The sequence below is a fragment of the Chanodichthys erythropterus genome, chromosome 18 (genome assembly GCF_024489055.1).
Source record: "Chanodichthys erythropterus isolate Z2021 chromosome 18, ASM2448905v1, whole genome shotgun sequence".
NCBI classification, from domain to species: Eukaryota; Metazoa; Chordata; class Actinopteri; order Cypriniformes; family Xenocyprididae; genus Chanodichthys; species Chanodichthys erythropterus.
The window spans coordinates 13,875,595-13,896,473 of NC_090238.1; the positions used below are offsets into that span (position 1 = coordinate 13,875,595).

The following is a 20,879-nucleotide window of genomic DNA, read 5'->3' on the forward strand; positions in this document are numbered from 1 at the left end:
GTCACTGAGCTTTGAATTTTGATTAATACTGACACCAAATGAATCTATATTTAATTTAGGCAGAGATTCTGCGGCTAGACTTGACACTCACCTTTATTTTAATGTGGGCCACAGCTGTTTTGTGTATCTTGTGCATTGACCTGAGGCTCTGATGAGATGCCACTAGTTGCTGCAGTAGCACTGATTGGATTTATTTTTTTCTGCTTTACAGAACAAGTGCCCTGCTAATGCTGCCAGCACACTGGTGTCGACCATCTGTCCTCTGTGAAACATGGAGGAGTAGGCAACGGTGATGTCACAGTTGATGAGGGGTGGGTAAATGAACACTAATGGAGCACAATACTTAATCTATTCATTGTAACTCTTTGATGGTATTATCATTCTTTGACATCACATCATCCCATCTGGCACCTGTGTCACGGTTCACTAATCCGCTGTCTCATACTGTTGTCTGTGTGTAGGTTTTGGTATGTGTCACTTGATTGTTCTGTGTGGGCGTCGCTGCTGATTGCTGATCAGCGGCAGCTGTGGATCATTACACCTGCCTATATAACACCTTGTCTTTCGTCTCATGTTTGTCAGATCGTTTGTAGAAGTCCTGGTGTTGTCCCGTTGTTTCTCGTGTTTCTTGTTCCTGGATTGGATTCTCGTCGCTGTTCCCTGTTACCTGTCTGTCTCGTTGGATTACTCGTTCTGGATTTCATGCACGGATACTCACACGGACACACGGACTCACCTTTCAGGACCATCATTCATCACGGACACTTCATCGCCCATCGAAGTCCCTGTGTTACCCCTCTCCTGCTGTCTGTGTTGCTGCTGTGTGTTTGTTATCTACTTACCTGGCATGAAGCTCTATTAAAGAGATATTAACTTGCATTTGTATCCAGTCTTCTTTACCGTGACTGAACGATCTGACCAACTATGGATGCAGCAAGTTCAGCAGCTATCACGGAGTTCATCAACCACAGTATTTCTCGCATGGATCAGCAGCAGGAGAGCATCTCTTCCACCGGACGCGCTGTTCAGGCGTTGGTAACACAGGTGTCCGAGCTCTCCCAGCAGCTGCAACAACTTCGCGCTCCCACTGCGCCAGCCCCGCCGCCTGTTCCCCCACCATCACCAGAGCGGAGAGACCTGCCTGAGCCCCGCCTTCCCGTCCCACAGAGCTATGCTGGTGAGCCAGATTTTTGTCGAGCGTTTCTTAACAAGTGTTCTCTTTACTTTGCTCTGCAGCCACGCACCTTCGAGAAGGAAGAATCTAAGGTAGCGTTTGTTCTAACCCTCCTGACCGGAAAGGCGGCACTCTGGGGAACGGCGGTGTGGGAAAATCAAGATCAATGCTGCTCCTCGTTCCCGGCGGAGATGAGGAGGGTGTTCGACCGTGCGGTGGCAGGAAAGGAGGCCGCCCGTCAACTCACCGCCCTGAAACAGGGCAACCGCATGGTCGCCGACTATACCATTCAGTTCCGCACCCTCGCGGCGGAGTGCCGGTGGAACGAGGAGGCACAGTGGGATGTGTTCCTGCATGGGCTGGCCGATCATATCCACCGTGAAATCTACGCACTGGACCTACCTAAGACCTTCAATGGACTGGTTGAACTCGCTCTACGTGTGGACTCTCGTTTACAGAGGTTAGAGCTTTTAGACGAATCTGGAGAGAAGCACAGCAGAGGCGGCAGTCGTTTTTCCTCCGTGGTAGATACGGTCGGTCCTGTTTCCGATCCTGAGCCCATGCAGGTGGGGAGAGCTCGGCTTTCCCGGGAGGAGAGAGAGAGGCGGAGGTCCCAGGGTCTCTGTCTGTACTGCGGGGCGTCAGGACATATCATCAGGACCTGCCCGGTAAAAGACCAAGCCCGATAGTAAATTCGAGGCTACTATCAGGCGGGATCTTCACCGAGAAGTCCTCGCCAGCCACCCTCCTCCCGGTAAGACTGAGATGGGCAACGCATAACATCACCTGCGACGCACTTCTGGACTCTGGGGCGGAGGGCAACTTCATGGACATTTCTTTTGCACGACAACACGGTTTACCCACATCACCTCTGACGCACTCCATATCAGTCAACGCTCTCAATGGACAGTCTCTTCCCAGTGTTTCCCATACTACTGACTTCATCACCCTCGTCACATCTGGTAATCACATTGACAAGTCCCAATTTCTGCTCATGGACTCACCTCATGCACCTGTTGTTCTTGGACATCCCTGGCTCACTAAACACAATCCCCGCATCGACTGGCAACAAGGAACCATCACTGAGTGGAGCACCCAGTGTCACAAGTCTTGTCTTTTGTCTGCTTGCCCCACGGTGTCTGTTTCTGTTTTGCAGGAGGAGGCGGTGGATTTGTCTAACGTGCCCATGGAGTACATCGATCTGAAGGAAGTGTTCAGTAAGTCCCGGGCTGCTTCTCTTCCTCCTCATCGTCCCTATGACTGTGCGATAGATTTAGTTCCCGGTAAGTCTCCGCCTAAAGGCAAACTTTACTCTCTGTCTGTTCCCGAGAGGGAGGCCATGGAGAAATATATTTCTGATTCTCCAGCGGCTAAGTTCATCCGCCCTTCCTCATCTCCAGCAGGGGCGGGGTTCTTTTTTGTGGGGAAGAAGGACGGATCTTTGCGACCTTGTATTGATTACCGGGAGCTGAACAACATCACGGTAAAGAATACCTACCCTTTGCCGTTGATGTCTTCATCCTTCGAGAGGTTGCAAGGAGCGTCCGTTTTCACTAAATTGGACTTAAGAAACGCTTATCATTTGGTCCGCATCAGGAAGGGGGATGAGTGGAAGACCGCTTTTAACACCCCCAGAGGGCACTTTGAATACTTGGTCATGCCCTTCGGGCTGTCCAACTCGCCTGCGGTCTTCCAGGCACTCGTCAATGACGTGTTGAGAGACATGGTTGACCAGTTCATATATGTCTACCTGGACGACATATTGATTTTTTCATCGTCTCTCCAGGAGCACGTTCAACACGTCAGACGAGTGCTTCAGCGGCTGCTAGAGAATGGGCTTTTTGTCAAGGCGGAGAAATGCGAATTTCATGCACAGTCTGTTTCTTTTCTAGGGTACATCGTCTCGTCTGAGGGAATTCGCATGGATCCTGACAAGGTTAAGGCTGTGGTGGATTGGCCAAACCCAGATTCCCGTAAGGCCCTACAGCAGTTTCTGGGTTTCGCTAATTTTTACCGGCGTTTTATTCGCAACTTCAGCCAACTAGCCGCGCCTCTGACCGCCTTGACCTCCCCCAGAATGACCTTCAGGTGGTCAGATGCAGCCCACGCTGCATTTGCCAAACTGAAGAGCCGCTTTGTTTCGGCTCCTATTTTGATTGCCCCTGATCCTTCGCATCAGTTCGTGGTGGAGGTCGATGCGTCAGAGGTGGGGGTAGGTGCAGTTCTTTCCCAGCGATCTCCCTCAGACGACAAGATGCATCCATGCGCGTATTTTTCGCATCGTTTATCTCCCGCCGAACGCAATTACGACATTGGTAACAGAGAGTTGTTGGCAGTCAAATTAGCGTTGGAAGAATGGCGTCACTGGTTAGAGGGATCGGGGGTTCCCTTTATTGTTTGGACTGATCACAAGAATTTAGAGTATATATGATCGGCTAAAAGGCTCAACTCTAGGCAGGCTCGGTGGGCACTTTTTTTCGGACGTTTTGACTTTACTCTATCGTACCGCCCGGGCTCCAAAAACATCACGCCGATTCTCTTTCTCGTGTTTTTGACCCTTCCGAACGCCCGTCCACTCCCGAGTGTATTCTTCCCGAGACGTTAGTGGTCTCCACTCTTACATGGGAGGTCGAATCGAAGGTCCAAGCGGCCTTAGAAGGGGTAACGCCTCCGCCCGGATGCCCACCGAACCGTTTGTTTGTGCCGGAGGGGCTAAGGTCCTGTGTTATCAAGTGAGGTCATTGTTCCAACATGGCTTGCCATCCAGGGGTTAATCGAACTAGGTTTTTAGTCAAGCAATGATTCTGGTGGCCAGCTATGGCTCGTGATATTCGCAGTTTTGTTTTGGCTTGTTCAGTTTGTGCCACTGGTAAGACTTCCAACCGACCTCCAGATGGGTTACTCCAACCTCTGTCTGTCCCTTCGAGACCCTGGTCCCATATCGCACTAGATTTTGTTACCGCCCTCCCACCCTCCTAAGGGTATACGGTTGTTTTGACCGTGGTGGACCGATTCTCGAAGGCGACCCATTTTATACCCTTATCCAAATTACCCTCTGCTAAGGAGACAGCGGTTGCGGTCATTGATCACATCTTCCGGTTACATGGCCTCCCGGTGGATGTGGTTTCTGACAGGGGTCCCCAATTTGTGTCCAAATTCTGGCAGGAGTTTTGTAAGTTACTGGGGGCGACGGTTAGTCTTTCCTCTGGGTTCCAACCCCTAGACCAATGGTCAGACTGAGAGGGTGTCAAGTTTTTCAGCTTTTCATTTCAGCTCTGCCCAAACTTGAAAATGGCTTCAAAGCCTGAAGGATGCAAGAGGACAACTCATTGAACTTTACTGTTTTATTTACTTCTGTTTGCAGAGATGTTGGCAGAAGTAACAGAAGTAGTGCAGGACAGTAGTTGCATTAGGTTGATAACCTTTTAAAGGGTAGATTCACAAAGAAAAACAAAACAAAATATACATTAATATAAAGACAGATATTTAAACTAATGTTTAACCATCAACACATTAACTATAATCAACTAAATCAAATACCTTTAAAGTATATAATAATGTTGACAAACTTAAAGCACAACTTTCAAACTTAATTGTTCAACACAAATCATACAAAACTTAGCATCAAACAGTACTGTAGCAAGTTCCATCAAATAAGCTGAAACAATACTGACATTTCAAAGTTGATATTTCACATTAACATAATTGTTAATATAAGTAATGTTCATACCAGTTGCGTATTCAGGCTTGAATTTAAGCTGAATGAGTGAAAGTCCTTTGTTTGTCTCCAAACTTTTCCACCTGCCTGTGCTCTCAGAGGTGCATCATTATATTGTTCCCCTCTGGAAACACAACCTATCGGGTTCCACCTTAGCCACTACACTGCCCTCTTCAGTCAACATTGAGGAACTTGAAGTTGAAGTGAACATTCACCTTGTCTTAACGCAACAGAGGGCCAACCAAGATTTAGAGCGAATGTTGCGATGTTTGGCGTCCAAGAATCCTTCCTCCTGGAGTCAACAACTCTCTATGATTAAGTACGCTCACAATTCACTGCCAGTGTCTTCTACGGGCCTTTCTCCATTTGAATGTAGTCTAGGTTACCAGCCACCTGTGTTTCCCAGTCTGGAGTCCGAGGTCACGGTCCCCTCCGCTCACGCCTTCGTCCAGAGGTGCCGCCACACTTGGAACAGAGCCCGCGAGACTCTGCTGCAAGTGAGGGCGCGTACCAAGGCTAAGACCGACCGCCACCGGTCGAAGCCTCCCGTATACGTCGTGGGTCAAAAGGTGTGGCTTTCTACTAAGAACATTCCGCTCCGCTCCGTTGCCAATAAGCTTGCTCCCAAATTCATTGGCCCGTTTACTGTCACTAAAATTATTAGTCCAGTGGCAGTCCGCCTCAAATTGCCTCCGGCGTACAGGAGGATTCATCCCGCCTTTCATGTGTCCAAAATTAAACCTGTTTTCCATTCTCATCTTAATCCGCCTACTCCGGTTCCTCCTCCGCCGCGACTCGTAGACGGGGAACCAACCTATTCGGTTAATCGTATTCTGGACTCTAGGCGGAGGGGACGCGGATTCCAGTACTTGGTGGACTGGGAAGGTTACGGTCCGGAGGAGAGAAGTTGGGTTCCTGCTAGGGACATTCTGGATCACTCCCTTATTGATGATTACAATCAACAGGAAAGGAGTTCTGGGAACGCCGTGAGGCGTTCCTAGGAGGGAGGGTACTGTCACGGTTCACTAATCCGCTGTCTCATACTGTTGTCTGTGTGTAGGTTTTGGGATGTGTCACTTGATTGTTCTGTGTGGGCGTCGCCGCTGATTGCTAATCAGCGGCAGCTGTGGATCATTACACCTGCCTATATAACGCCTTGTCTTTCGTCTCATGTTTGTCAGATCGTTTGTTGTAGTCCTGGTGTTGTCCCGTTGTTTCTCGTGTTTCTTGTTCCTGGATTGGATTCTCGTCGCTGTTCCCTGTTACCTGTCTGTCTCGTTGGATTACTCATTCTGGATTTCATGCACGAATACTCACACGGACACACGGACTCACCTTTCAGGACCATCATTCATCACGGACACTTCATCGCCCATCGAAGTCCCTGTGTTACCCCTCTCCTGCTGTCTGTGTTGCTGCTGTGTGTTTGTTATCTACTTACCTGGCGTGAAGCTCTATTAAAGAGATATTAACTTGCATTTGTATCCAGTCTTCTTTACCGTGACAACCTGATCCAAAGCTGAAGGTCAGTGGGAAATTTTAACTGGGTTTTGTGGTACAACATAAAGGGGCGTGTCCCACAACCCCAACTTATCTCTCTTCTAAACACAGACCACTACAAAAGGCATCATTAAGCTGGGTTTAGCCAGCTTTAATTAAAAGGGTCATTTCATATATCAGGTCAGTCAGCCTGAGCCGTTTGCAGTCACTGCAGCTGAACCCAGCCTGCGTGGCTCTGAAGAACATAATTGCTGGCACACAAAATATTCAACTACAGTAGCTGCAATAAAGAGCTTATGATAGGAGATGTTATCACATGCTCCTTCCTCAGTGAATTATGTCTAAATAATATGCACTCGTCTAACTATTACAGTGAGCACACTGTTCAGTTCATAACATGCACAAAAACTGGTATTTTATATCCTGTCTGGGTGCTTAGCTGTTACGGTATGCTGGTGCAGAGATGAGGCAGATACGGATTTCCACAATAATAGATGCTTTTTAATAAACAAAGGTAAGGAACGCCAGACATACACATTAACAAAACAGAGAACGGACGAGGAGTGAAGGGAGTGAGTGCAATATATGGGAGTGCAGACAATAGAGTCCAGGTGCAGGTGATCTGTGATGATGAGGAGCTGACGAGGGAAGTGAGTGCAGGTGAGGAGAACAGGAGGATCATGGGATATGGAGTCCAGGGGAACAAGGGATCTGTAACAGTACCTCCCCCTCCCGGTAGGCGCGTCCTCGCGCCGTAGATGTAACAACCGGGAGGGGGGCGGGCGCCCTGGAGACCTCAAACCGGAGCAGGGGAAGGAGTAAACTGGAGTGGAGGTCTCCAGGGCAGGTCCAAAAACCATGGCGGGTCAAGAGCCGTGGGCAGCCATGGGGGGTCAGGAGCCGTGGGCAGCCATGGGGGGTCAGGAGCCGTGGGCAGCCATGGCGGGTCAGGTGCAGCGGGCAGCCATGGCGGGTCAGGTGCAGCGGGCAGCCATGCAGCGGGCATACATGGCGGGTCAGGTGCAGCGGGCAGCCATGGCGGGTCAGGTGCAGCGGGCAGCCATGGCGGGTCAGGAGCCGAAGCCTTCGAGGCGTTGAGCCCAGGCGTCGCTGAAGGACTGGCGGGTGATGGCGGAACCGAAGGCTCCGCCGACCGAAGCGCAGCCGGGGCTCCAGAAGGCCGCAGTTGAACACAGACGACAGACAACAAAGTGAACACTAGGGGGAGTGAGGAAGCCAACTGGAAGCGAGGGACGGAGGGACGGAGCGGAGACGGAGGAGTGCAGTCCAGAGGGGAAGGCAGGCTGACGAGGGACCAAGGTGTGAACGGGGGCAGGATGGAGACTTGTGAGGCTGGAGGACTGATGGGCAACGGTGGAGCAGAGGGAGGTTGGAGCCAGGGGTAGGTAATCGCCCAGAGGTCCGAGGTGGAGATCTGGGCGAGGGGGCTTGAGGTGAAGGTTCAGTGAAGACAGACATGGGAGGCGGGGAGAGGGAGGCGGGGAGGGAAAACAGTCTTTGGGCTGGAGGGTTCAAAAACACAGTTCATAGGAGCAGTAGGTTCGGCGGCGGCGGCGGCTGGAGCGGCTGGCTCGGCGGCGGCGGCTGGAGCGGCTGGCTCGGCGGCGGCGGCTGGAGCGGCTGGCTCGGCGGCGGCGGCTGGAGCGGCGGGCTCGGCGGCGGCGGCTGGAGCGGCGGGCTCGTAGGCGGCGGCTGGAGCTGAGGGCTCGTAGGCGGCGGAGACTGGAGAACTTTGCTCGGCGGCGTAGACTGGAGACCTATGCTCGGCGGCGGAGACTGGAGAACATACCTACGCGTCGTACACTGGAGAACTTTGCTCGGCGGCGGAGACTGGAGAACTTTGCTCGGCGGCGGAGACTGGAGAACTTTGCTCGGCGGCGGAGACTGGAGAACTTTGCTCGGCGGCGGAGACTGGAGAACTTTGCTCGGCGGCGGAGACTGGAGAACTTTGCTCGGCGGCGGAGACTGGAGAATTTGGCTCGGAGGAGACTGGGGTTGAGGGCCATTTCATCCCCTCAAATACAATTAAAATCCCCACAGGCACTGGAGCTGGCTCTGTGGGGACTGGAGCTGGCTCTGGAGATACTGGAGCTGGCTCTGGAGATACTGGAGCTGGCTCTGGAGATACTGGAGCGGGCTCTGGAGATACTGGAGCGGGCTCTGGAAATACTGGAGCGGGCTCTGGAGATACTGGAGCGGGCTCTGGAGATACTGGAGCGGGCTCTGGAGATACTGGAGCGGGCTCTGGAGACACTGGAGCGGGCTCTGGAGATACTGGAGCGGGCTCTGGAGATACTGGAGCGGGCTCTGGAGATACTGGAGCGGGCTCTGGAGATACTGGAGCGGGCTCTGGAGACATTGGGGCCGCTTTCTTCCTCCTCCTCCGCTTACTGGGCCCAGTAGCGGAATATGGGTCCAGCCTGGGGCAGGCAGGGAGTTCGCTGGAGCGGTATGCGGAGGAAGCCGGAGGTTGACTGACTGGCCCGGCCAACCGTGTTTCTGGATGGACCGGACGACAACACTGATCCTGAACCTCTTCTACTAAGAAATTGGAGCCATTCAACCACAAAATTAAATTGATAGTGTCGCTTAAGGAGAAACAAAAAACAGGTTCATCAAAACGGATAGTGTCGTCATCCAATCCATCCAAAAACAAGGAGATCAACTGAGCATCAGGCCAGTCAGACAAGAAAGCAAGCTCCACGAACTCCTCCACATACCTCTCCAGCGAACGTCCTACCTGCAGGAGCCCGATAATGCGTTCGCTGGCTGTTAGAAGAGTGAGAGGCGCTGGAGGAGCAGGAGCCAGGGAGCTGGTGGAAGTCTCCATTTTTTTTTTTTTTGTGGAAAATCCGGTCGGTTTTGGTCCGTTCTTCTGTTACGGTATGCTGGTGCAGAGATGAGGCAGATACGGATTTCCACAATAATAGATGCTTTTTAATAAACAAAGGTAAGGAACGCCAGACATACACATTAACAAAACAGAGAACGGACGAGGAGTGAAGGGAGTGAGTGCAATATATGGGAGTGCAGACAATAGAGTCCAGGTGCAGGTGATCTGTGATGATGAGGAGCTGACGAGGGAAGTGAGTGCAGGTGAGGAGAACAGGAGGATCATGGGATATGGAGTCCAGGGGAACAAGGGATCTGTAACATTAGCTTGTAAATAATAACTTAAAATTATGAACTAAACTAGACATTATCAACCACATCCATGACATGCTGTGGTTTGTGAAAGAAAATCATTCAGATTCATCTCCCGGTTTGTAAAAGAAAATAAAAATCATGTTTACAGTGATGCACTTATTGGAAGGCTTTATAAACAAATGAAGGGTATATTTTTATTAGAGCATTTATATGAACTCTTCCGTACAAAAATGTATGGTAATTAAATAAAAAGAAAAACCCTACAACATTTGTCTACAGCATTGTTTTAGTGTTGAGCCTGTTAGGCGGATGACAGTTTAATGTTCTACAGGTGTAATTCTTTTGGGTGGTGTTTGTTCTGTGTAAACAATACTTTGTGGATTATTACGTCATGTACACCATTTCTAAAATGCTCATACATTGCAAAGTTACCATGTTTACTGGCTTTAAATGGTTGTGACTGGAAATTGAAAGATTCATTGTTAGCAAATCTTACATTTAACAATTTTAATATTAAAATACTTTTTAAAAATATTTATTAATAATAATAATAATAATAATTTCAACAATTTACTGTTTTCAACATTTATAATAATAATAAATGTTTGTTGAGCAGCAAATCAGCATGTTAGAATGATTTCTGAAATCCCCAAAATATATTTAAATAGAAAACATGACTTTTAAATTGTAATTACATTTAAAAATATTACTGTTTTTACTGTATTTGTAATTAAATAAATACAGCTTTGGTGAGTGTAAGAGAACACTTTAAAATAAGGTTCCATTTGTTAAAGGTGCCGTAGAACGTCTTTTTAAAAGATGTAATATAAGTCTAAGGTGTCCCCTGAATGTGTCTGTGAAGTTTCAGCTCAAAATACTTTTTAAATAAATTTTTATAACTGCCTATTTTGGGGCATCATTAAATATGCACCGATTCAGGCTGCGGCCCCTTTAAATTCTCGTGCTCCCCACCCCCTGAGCTCCTGCTTGCCTTAAACAGCATAAACAAAGTTCACACAGCTAATATAACCCTCAAAATGGATCTTTACAAAGTGTTCGTCATGCAGCATATCTAATTGCATAAGTATGGTGTTTATTTGGATGTTTACATTTGATTCTGAATGAGTTTGATTGTGCTCCGTGGCTAAAGCTAACATTACACACTGTTGGAGAGATTTATAAAGAATGAAGTTGTGTTTATGAATTGTACAGACTGCAAGTGTTTAAACAATGAAAATAACGACAGTCTTGTCTCCGTGAATACAGTAAAAAACGGTGGAAACTTTAACCACATTTAACAGTACATTAGCAACATGCTAACAAAACATTTAGAAAGACAATTTACAAATATCACTAAAAATATCATGTAATCATGGATCATGTCAGTTATTATTGCTCCATCTGCCATTGTTGTCGTTCTTGCTTGCTTACCTATTCTGGTGATTCAGCTGTGCACAATCCAGACATTAATACTGCCTGCCTTTGTGTAATGCCTTGAACATGAGCTGGCATATGCAAATATTGGGGGCGTACATATTAATGATCCCGACTGTTACGTAACAGTCTGTGTTATTTTGAGATTTGCCTGTTCTTCTGAGGTCTTTTTAACAAATGAGATTTTTATAAGGAGGAGGAAATAATGGTGTTTGAGACTCACTCTATGTCATTTCCATGTACTGAACTCTTGTTATTCAACTATGCCAAGGTAAATTCAATTTTTAAGTCTAGGGCACCTTTAATAATAACATGAGCCGAATTTCCACCGAAATTACCCGGAACAATTTGTCCCAGGAATTTTTTTCCTCCCAGACATATTGCTAGCTGTGTTTCCATTCCGTAGGACTGAGCGCGACTTTCCAGTTCCTGCTCAATATTCCTCCGCGTATAAACATAATAAATCCTGATCCTCACTGTCAGTCCATCTGTCATATTTTTTAAACTCCATTGTTGATTTGAATAGCAAACAACTCTAACTACACACACCACAACAGACTTTAAAAAAAGATGGTTGAAATAAAATGCGTGGAGTTAACCAATCAAAATGCTGCATGAACTCAACAAATCAGCATGTTCAGCGCCCAAGTCCCACCCCCGAAAGTTCCGTAACTTTGAAAAAATACTACCTAGTGAGCAGATACTTTCTGGGGGGGATATTTTATTTTTTACCTGTAACTTCATTTAGACCCTGGTTCCTGCGGAGGATCAGTCTATCAGTGGATATATTAAGGATCCGCTAATAGACACCTGCTTTCAAACACTCCTGTGTGTATCTGTGTAAGCGCTTTGTCAAAGATGTCTATTCTCTTTGTTATGTTGCAGCCATTTGCTAAAATCATTTAAGTTATTTTTTTTCCCTCATTAATGCACACACAGCACCCCATATTGACAGAAAAACACAGAATTGTTGACATTTTTGCAGATTTATTAAAAAAGAAAAACTGAAATATCACATGGTCCTAAGTATTCAGACCCTTTGCTGTGACACTCATATATTTAATTCAGGTGCTGTCCATTTCTTCTGATCATCCTTGAGATGGTTCTACACCTTCATTTGAGTCCAGCTGTGTTTGATTATACTGATTGGACTTGATTAGGAAAGCCACACACCTGTCTATATAAGACCTTACAGCTCACAGTGCATGTCAGAGCAAATGAGAATCATGAGGTCAAAGGAACTGCCTGAAGAGCTCAGAGACAGAATTGTTGCAAGGCACATATCTGGCCAAGGTTACAAAAAAACTTTCTGCTGCACTTAAGGTTCCTAAGAGCACAGAGCCCTGACTTAAACCCAATTGAGCATCTCTGGAGAGACCTAAAAATGGCTGTCCACCAACGTTTACCATCCAACCTGACAGAACTGGAGAGGATCTGCAAGGAGGAATGGCAGAGGATCCCCAAATGCAGGTGTGAAAAACTTGTTGCATCTTTCCCAAAAAGACTCATGGCTGTATTAGATCAAAAGGGTGCTTCTACTAAATACTGAGCAAAGGGTCTGAATACTTAGGACCATGTGATATTTCAGTTATTCTTTTTTAATAAATCTGCAAAAATGTCAACGATTCTGTGTTTTTCTGTCAATATGGGGTGCTGTGTGTACATTAATGAGGAAAAAAAATGAACTTAAATGATTTTAGCAAATGGCTGAAATATAACAAAGAGTGAAAAATTTAAGGGGGTCTGAATACTCTCCGTACCCACTGTATATGTGTGTGTTTGTATATACACAGTTCTGTCATGAAACTCTAGATGGCACAGGCCGATAGGTCCCTAACTCAATCTGCTTGCCATTACATCATCTCAATAGGGCCCCACTGATTGGGTCCTACTGTATCATTAGCCAATGAGATCGCTGCTCAACTTTCAAATATTCGGTCAGCATTATCTGTAGCTGTTGCAGTGAACTTTCAGAAACCCTCCATCTTCCCATGCTCCACCTGTATAAATCTATTATTGGCAATTCATGTATGATATATTGTACAGCAGCAGCAGGTCTTACTTGCTCACAGCAGCGTGTCGTGCATGTATTTCCAGTAGCAAGAGCCGTACTTGCTCTGCAGCAGCAAAAACCAACAGCAGCAGATCTGTTCCGCCAAGGCCAAACATATCAACATTGTCATATCCATTACCATGCCAAAAACTCAGCAAGTTGTCATAACAGAAATATATGCACATACACACTCACCCAACCTTCATAGATAATTTGCATTTGTAGACCTCTCTATAATTCAACAGCCAGACAGGGCAGTTCTTCAAATGTCTTCAAAAAGCTTTTTTTTTTTTTTTTTCAGGAGCTGTCAATTTGCATTTACAATACTTTCCCAGTGGAAAGCACCTCTGACATGGAAACCTTGGCTGCCATGGCAACATGCCACAGAATTAAATATTTACTACAGAAGTACTGGACAGCCAGTGTAATAAACTAGATTCCTTCAGCCTCAACTTTAACAGACCAGGTGCACAATGACACTAACCTTTTGTTATGCTTACTGATTAATTAACAACGACAGTGCTAAGAGTCAACCAGTTTGCTGTTTGACATTTATAGTCACACAAAGCTAAAACATTTTTTTACAGACTTTGGCACAGTATTAAGGCAACAAGAAAATCCCAGTCTTAAGCAATGTGAGTCATGTCCGGCACATTAACAACAGAAGTTCATCATGTGACCGGGAGCTCTTGGTGTGTTTTTCATATCCTATTTAAGCCAACAAATGTGTAACTTGTACTCAAGTCAAAAGTTAAGTGGCTAAATCTGATTACGCCACATGCAAGAGCACATCCGGCTAGTGTGACTAGAGCTTCATCTCTTAAATGTCTTCTGTCAAGATAATTCTATTACAGTGCAGATTTCCGTACACATTAGTTTTAATGTGGTTCATCTTTATTCAATGAATGTGGAAGGACTATGCCAATAAAACAGAGTGAACAAAGTTATAACTTGATTGATGGGTCAGAGTTTATGTTATTTTAGTATTATTTATTTACTAGTAGTATTTATTATTATTTTGAATTAGATTGTATTTTATATTTTTCAGTTTTCATTTTAGTTCAAGGTTTTGTAATTTGATTTTGTGCTTGTCATTTTTATTAGTTTGCTTTTTTAATATATATATATATATATATATATATATATATATATATATATATAGATATATATATATATATATATATATATATATATATATATATGCTTTAATTGTATTTTATTTCAGTTTTAATAATCTTAGTAGGCTACTACAACGTTTTAATTTCAAAATTTCTTTATTTTTTTTTTTTAAAAGGGTTAGTTCACCCAAAAATAAGACCTTCATTCATCTTCAGAACACAAATTAAAGGTGCCCTAGAATCAAAAATTGAATTTACATTGGCATAGTTGAATAACAAGAATTCAGTACATGAAAATGACATAGAGTGAGTTTCAAACACCATTGTTTCCTCCGTCTTATATAAATCTAATTTGTTTAAAAGACCTCCAAAAAACAGGAGATTCTCAACATAACACCGACTGTTACGTAACAGTTGGGATCATTAATATGTACGACCCCAATATTTGCATATACCAGCTCATGTTCAAAGCATTAGACAAGGGCAGCCAGTATTAACATCTGGATCTGTGCATAGCTGAATCATCAGATTATGTAATTCGACAATACATCTTGTCAAGATGTTGACTATTTTATGTCTTTAGTACTTTTCTGGGGCTTGAATGTGGTAATTACATTACTTTCTCTCAGATTTAATCAAAAATATCTTAATTTGTGTTCCGAAGATGAACAAAGGTCTTAGGGGTTAGAACGACACGAGGGTGAGTAATTAATGACAGAAATTAAATTTTTGGGTGAACTAACCCTTTAAGTTGGTGTTTTTCCATCTTATCTTATTTTAACTTCATGATTTTCAATAGTTTTCTAGTTCAAATGAACAAAAACAACACTGGTGTAAAGCCATACCTTTAAAAAGTTTCATACCACGTAAGAACTGCAAAAGTCACCTCTTGTTTTGCAGATAAATGGCACTTTTGCATTGGTTTTTGGTTAATGTTTCAGCATTTAAAGGGTGGAGAGCTGCAAAAACCGATATGTTTCATAGTCACGCTGCAAATGAATCTGGGTAAAGGATCACTGTATTATTCAAACCACATTACTTTCACCTGAATGGCTAATTAATTTCTAATGTACTTCAACCCTTGATCTGGTTCCTTGCTCCATAAATATTTGGGCATTTGCAAACAAACCTGATTTAGATTGCACTGAGATGACATTATCACACCAGAGAAATATCTGCTCAATGCTAAGCAGGAAGGAAACGGCAGTGTGAAATCTGTTGGTTGCACACGTGGGTGAGCGTGTAGGATAGATCCAACTCTTTCCCACTCATAGGAATCGCATTTGAATTAATTCAGCGAGTGGGCTTTACCATAAAATCATAGATACAGTCATAGCATATCTTTATGCCAAATAGCCTAGAGTTCTCATACACACCTCGAAGACAAACATCCACCTGACTATACAGCGAATATGTCAATAAATGGACTCCGCTATGACCAATGTTTAACTAACATGTATCAGTGCAGTCAGATAGTGACTTTAAATGCTTTACATATTTGTTCTGACAGTGCTGTGCAATATTCTTACAACTAGTTTCCCTTTGGCTGGTGACCTAATTAAATTGAAATGGAATAGAAACACACATGGTTACTTAGGCAACCAAGAAATGATAAATTATGCAAATAAACACACAAATGTGCATTTCTTTAACCATAGCTTTTCTGGTACTAAAATGTAAAACCTTCCTATAGCTTATTTGAAGCAAATCAGATCATTCATAGATTGTCAAGTAACCTTGGGCTGACCTCAGGACCTTACATGGCCCCTATATAGCCAGGGAAAACCTAGCTGTGCGTTTATTCCCACCTGCATGCTGGTTTTGTGTTTCGTTATCATTGCACATCTCGTCAGATCAGTTTAATGCTTTGGTTTAATGCCGAATGCAGGCAAACAGATACATTTCCTGCTAAAAGAGGATTTCTGAATGGGAATCTTGATACTGAGTCACACATTTATCTATTCAATCTCAAGTCCATAGCAACAAAAGAAACACAAACAGCACTGAAAATGCACTGCATGTTTATTGCCTGGAGTAAAATACAAAAATACTGTTTAGATATGTTTTTTACTGTATATACTTATCAGTTTAAAGATACATCATACAAGTTTCATTCAAAATATGGTAATAAAATAAATGTTTCCAATGTCTTTTTTTGTTGTTGTTAATACACGGTCTTACAACCCTTCATGCATTTGAAGTCTAAATGTTATCTCAATAATTTCTACATGCTTTCAATATTATTAGCTGTCTTTGAAAATAATTTCCAGTATTTTCTTTCCAAATGAAAGATTTCTCCAATGAGAAAACTCTCCCATGCACACAGTGCTGTAAACTAGCTCTATTAGCATACGTTTAATGATCTTGAATCATTTAACAGAATTTTGTACAGTTTAGCATTTGCATTAACACACAGTATCATTGATGAAACCTCAATAGATCATTAAAGGGTTTGCATTGACATAAAGAGATTAAATTCAAGCAATAAAGCAGTGCAATAAATTGAAGAACCGAGCTTCAATATTAGTTTCTTTTTTAGAAAATGCAGCATATTTTCTGTTAAGTCTCTTTCAGATTATGCACTTAACATTACATAGTGCATCACATATTAATGAATATTACAGGTTTATCATAGCAGAGATATGCAGAGAGGTCTGAATACGATTTTAAAATGGCATTTTGCTACAGGATAAAAGCAGCTCAGTGCATTGTGTGTTTGTTTAATACTTAAAGCTGAAAAGCCATGCAATTAGCCTCTAAATAATGTGTCTCACACTGCAAAAAGAGTTTTGACTTTTGCCAGCTCTGAAAGACAAAGAAGCCTTCGTTCTGGACCAAAAAATAAATCAAAGCATTCTTTTCATTAAACCATGACCTTATAGAAGCCGTCCTGAAAGAATAACTGAACTCAACCTCTGATGGTTTTGGGCCATTCGAAATCCCAGCTGAGACACTGCTTCTAAAAAAAAAAAAAATGAAAGAAAAGAAAAACAGACCAAGAAGGTCACAGAGTTCCAAAATTCTGTTCAAAAAAGGACATTTTCCCCAAACAGAGCTATTTTTACTCCATAATCTATGCCTGCAAAACACGCTTACAATAACCTATAACAACAATCAGAGGCCAGCCAATGCCAAAACTAAAGCCCAAAAATGTGATTCTGCGATCTCAATTTCCAAAAACCGTTGAAGGAAAACTGTCTATGGATGCATGTGTAGAGCACCTTTGTTAAGGAGTGACACAGTAATGTCTGTATTGATTTTGCCAATTTCCTCATATATGAAGAACACTTTAAACTGAGCTTATATTCTTGTCTATCATTACTCAATGAGATCAGAATTAATACCCGCAACACAGTGATAAGTTAAATCCTATTTTTAAACACAGTTTAGTTTTTGAGTGGCCTGAGTAAAATAGCAGATGGTATGAATAAAAACATGCACAAAAATTCTGTTTAAATATAAGACATACCACAGTTAAATTATTGAGCGAGAGCTCACCCAAAAATGAGAATTCTGACATCATTTACTCACTCTCATGTTTTCAAAATCAGATATTTTGAAGAACTGTTTTTATCCATACAATGAATGCCAATGATTGGACCCTACTGACTTTAATTGTAATGACAAACAAAATCTCACAAAAGAAAGTCAAACAGGTTCGGAATGACATGAGGGTGAGTAAATGATGACAATATTTTCATGGTTTTGTGTGAACTATTCCTTTAAAGGATTAGTTCACTTCAGAATTCAAATTTCCTGATAATTTACTCTCCCCCATGTCATCCAAGATGTCTTTCTTTCTTCAGTTGAAAAGAAATTCATGTTTTTGAGGAAAACATTCCAGGATTATTCTCCATATAGTGGACTTCACTGGGGTTCAACAGGTTGAAGGTCCAAATTGCAGACGAGGAATAAGGGTCTAATCTAGCGAAACAATTTTTTTTTTTTTTTATTAAAAATTCTATACTTATATACTTACCTTTTTAACCACAAATGCTTGTCTTGCACTAGCTCTGTGATGTGCCACGCATTACGTAATCATGTTGGAAAGGTCATGCGTGATGCAGGCGGAAGTACTGCGGTAGGGTGAAATACTCCATCTCACTTTCTCCTTCAACTCCAAAATCGTTCGACATCATTGTTTTACCTTTTTTTGTAAATGCCGTTTGACTTAGTGTTTGTTCACTTTGTAGACACTGGTTCGTTAAATCACGCGTGACCTTTCCAACATGACTACGTAATGCGTGGCGCATCACAGAGCAGTGCAAGACAAGCATTTGTGTTTTTTTTTAGAAAATGACAGATCGTTTCACTAGATAAGACCTTTATTCCTCTGATGGGTTTGTGTAGAGCCCTTTGAAGCTGCAATTTGGACCTTCAACCCATCCAAAAAGTCCTGTAATTTTTTCCTCAATAACCTTAATTTCTTTTCGACTGAATAAAGACAGACATAAACATCTTGGATGACATGGGGGTGAGTAAATTATCAGGAAATCTTAATTCTTAAGTGAACTAATCCTTTAACATGTAGTGACTAGCAATAACATAGAACGAACATAAAAACACAAGGAATTTGCAATGGCTCCTGAGAAGATATCTTTAAGGGAGTTTTGCTCTTTGTAAAGGCTGCATTGGTTTCTCTAAAGCCTGTAGAGAAATGAACAGCTTGAATCATGTTGAGCAGGTTGTGAGCATCTATGCCATCCACCCACTCACTCTTTCACTCTCTCACACACAAACACAGTTTCTGATCTGCTGGGTCCACTGGTGGGTGTATGGTGGAGCAGCTGAGAACCAAAAATAAAATGACTTAACATTAACGGAACAATGATAAAAAATATAAGTATTTGTTACATAAACACAAGAGCAGATTGGCATATTTAAAAAAGCTGCTTTCGACTGTCGGCGCTTAAGTGGGCGGAGGTCCGTCGTAGCGGAGCATGATGTTGAAGGAGCGGGCGAAGTTGTTTGACAGTGAACAGCTGGTGCCCTCGTCCATCATGGGAAGCAGGAAGGCCAGCAGCAGAAGAGCCAAGAGGAGGAGCTGGAGAGGAAGAGCCACGCGACACACACGGTACAAGAATCCCAGACTGCTGTTCGCCTGCAAAACACACATCCACAGATGCCGTTACATGCTGAATGGCTCGATTACAAAACCTAGTGAGTTTCTATAGGTGCGTTCAAATGACTACAGTGTCCACCTGTTTGAAACACACTACTTTCACTGTAGTTACTGCTCAACTTTCCTGTAGGAAATTGCAAACTCTCATTGAAAATGAATGACTTGCAGTCACTGCTCATCACTGTCAGTGTGAATTAACCATTAGGCAACATCCTAACTTGTATCAAAATTTGATGAATTTAGTGAATAATTGAAAAGCTTATAATTATATAATATAAATTATATATAATGTAAAATTAAAATGAATACATAATTTTAAAAACAAATCAAAATAAAACAATACAAAAGGGATTTTTTCTTTAATATTTTGTTTAACCAACATCACAGAACAGTGAATATGTTGTTAAATTAATGAAATATTTCAAATCTAAGGGAATATTTAAAATATTATAGGACAAAAGGGGTTCAGCTGAGAAATAAGTGTGGGAATCACTGCTCTCATAACACAAAAAATACATAACCAAAGTCCCTTTAAGACAAGTCATTTCACTCAGCGGCCATCTTTGAAACGCATCTCAGGCATGCAAGTGCAGCTCTTATTTCTTTGAAAGGTGAAACATCAAATTCTCCAAAGCTGTTTGCCAAGCTTTCGATTAAATTTCATATTTGAAATCACCAATGAAATCTGACAACAACTGTCTCATGAATTTAGTTTCTAAACGCTTGAATCATGACAAAAAAACAACGGAATTTTTCAGGCTGGATCAAGCTAATGCACATGCGCAGTCCTAAGTACACGTCTCTATCCACCTTATTCCTGACTAGCCTACTGCGTTTCGAATTATGGGTTGCACTTCCGGTTTGGGGAACTTCCATTCAAAAAGACTGAAACGAATCGTTTCAAATCATAAGGTTGCCCTACAAATAAAGCTTATCCGTCAGTTTGACTGAATGAGCTGTCAATTTTTCTTTTTTGTTTTATTTTCAAACATCAACGTAACGCTTGGTATTTTAACATTCTATAACAAGAATATCTATGACAAGAGCTCTTTTCAGTCACTGCTTTCTATCCTCGTGATTATTTTATTTTGTCCCTTTGCATACCGCTGTAATAGTATGAAAAGGGACAACATATACTGCACATCTGTGGTCTGTTCTCCCGATTTAATTTACAATATATCCCATTAATAATTCACTGGAATACACAAAGAATCTCTATATATATATCACTACAGTTGTATTTAACCTGTCGGTTATTGCTGTGGAAGAATCACGCTTTTTCATGGCCTGTTGAAAGTACCTTGTTGATGTTTTTACACTTTTAATGGCCTTTTAATGTTTGTTGGTTGAAGGGTGGGTAGAATAATGTTATCCCATTGTACCCAGTTAAAAAAAAACAACAACGTATTATTGCATTCATAGGGCCCTATTTTAACGATCTAAACACAAAGTGTAAAGCGCACGGCGCAGGTGCACTCAGGGCGTGTCCAAATCCACTTTTGCTATTTTAACGACGGAAAAACGGTCCGTGCGCCGGGGCGCATTTTTGAAATGGGTTGTCCCTATTCTCTTAATGAGTAATGGGCGTAACG

General features: G+C 42.9%; 1 protein-coding gene across 3 annotated transcripts in view; it reads right to left on the minus strand.

The window, feature by feature from the left end:
- Nucleotides 1-16,183: 16,183 nt before the first annotated feature.
- syne3 (spectrin repeat containing, nuclear envelope family member 3) overlaps nt 16,184-20,879 on the minus strand; it is a 41,184-nt gene continuing 36,488 nt past the window's right edge. For 2 of the 3 annotated variants that reach the window (XM_067367727.1, XM_067367728.1), the window contains exon 18: nt 16,184-19,266. In XM_067367727.1, the coding sequence (XP_067223828.1) occupies nt 19,075-19,266 (192 nt within the window). In that variant the 3' untranslated portion in view covers nt 16,184-19,074. The remainder of the gene's footprint in view (nt 19,267-20,879) is intronic. The other variant, XR_010892527.1, reaches the window with a different exon arrangement.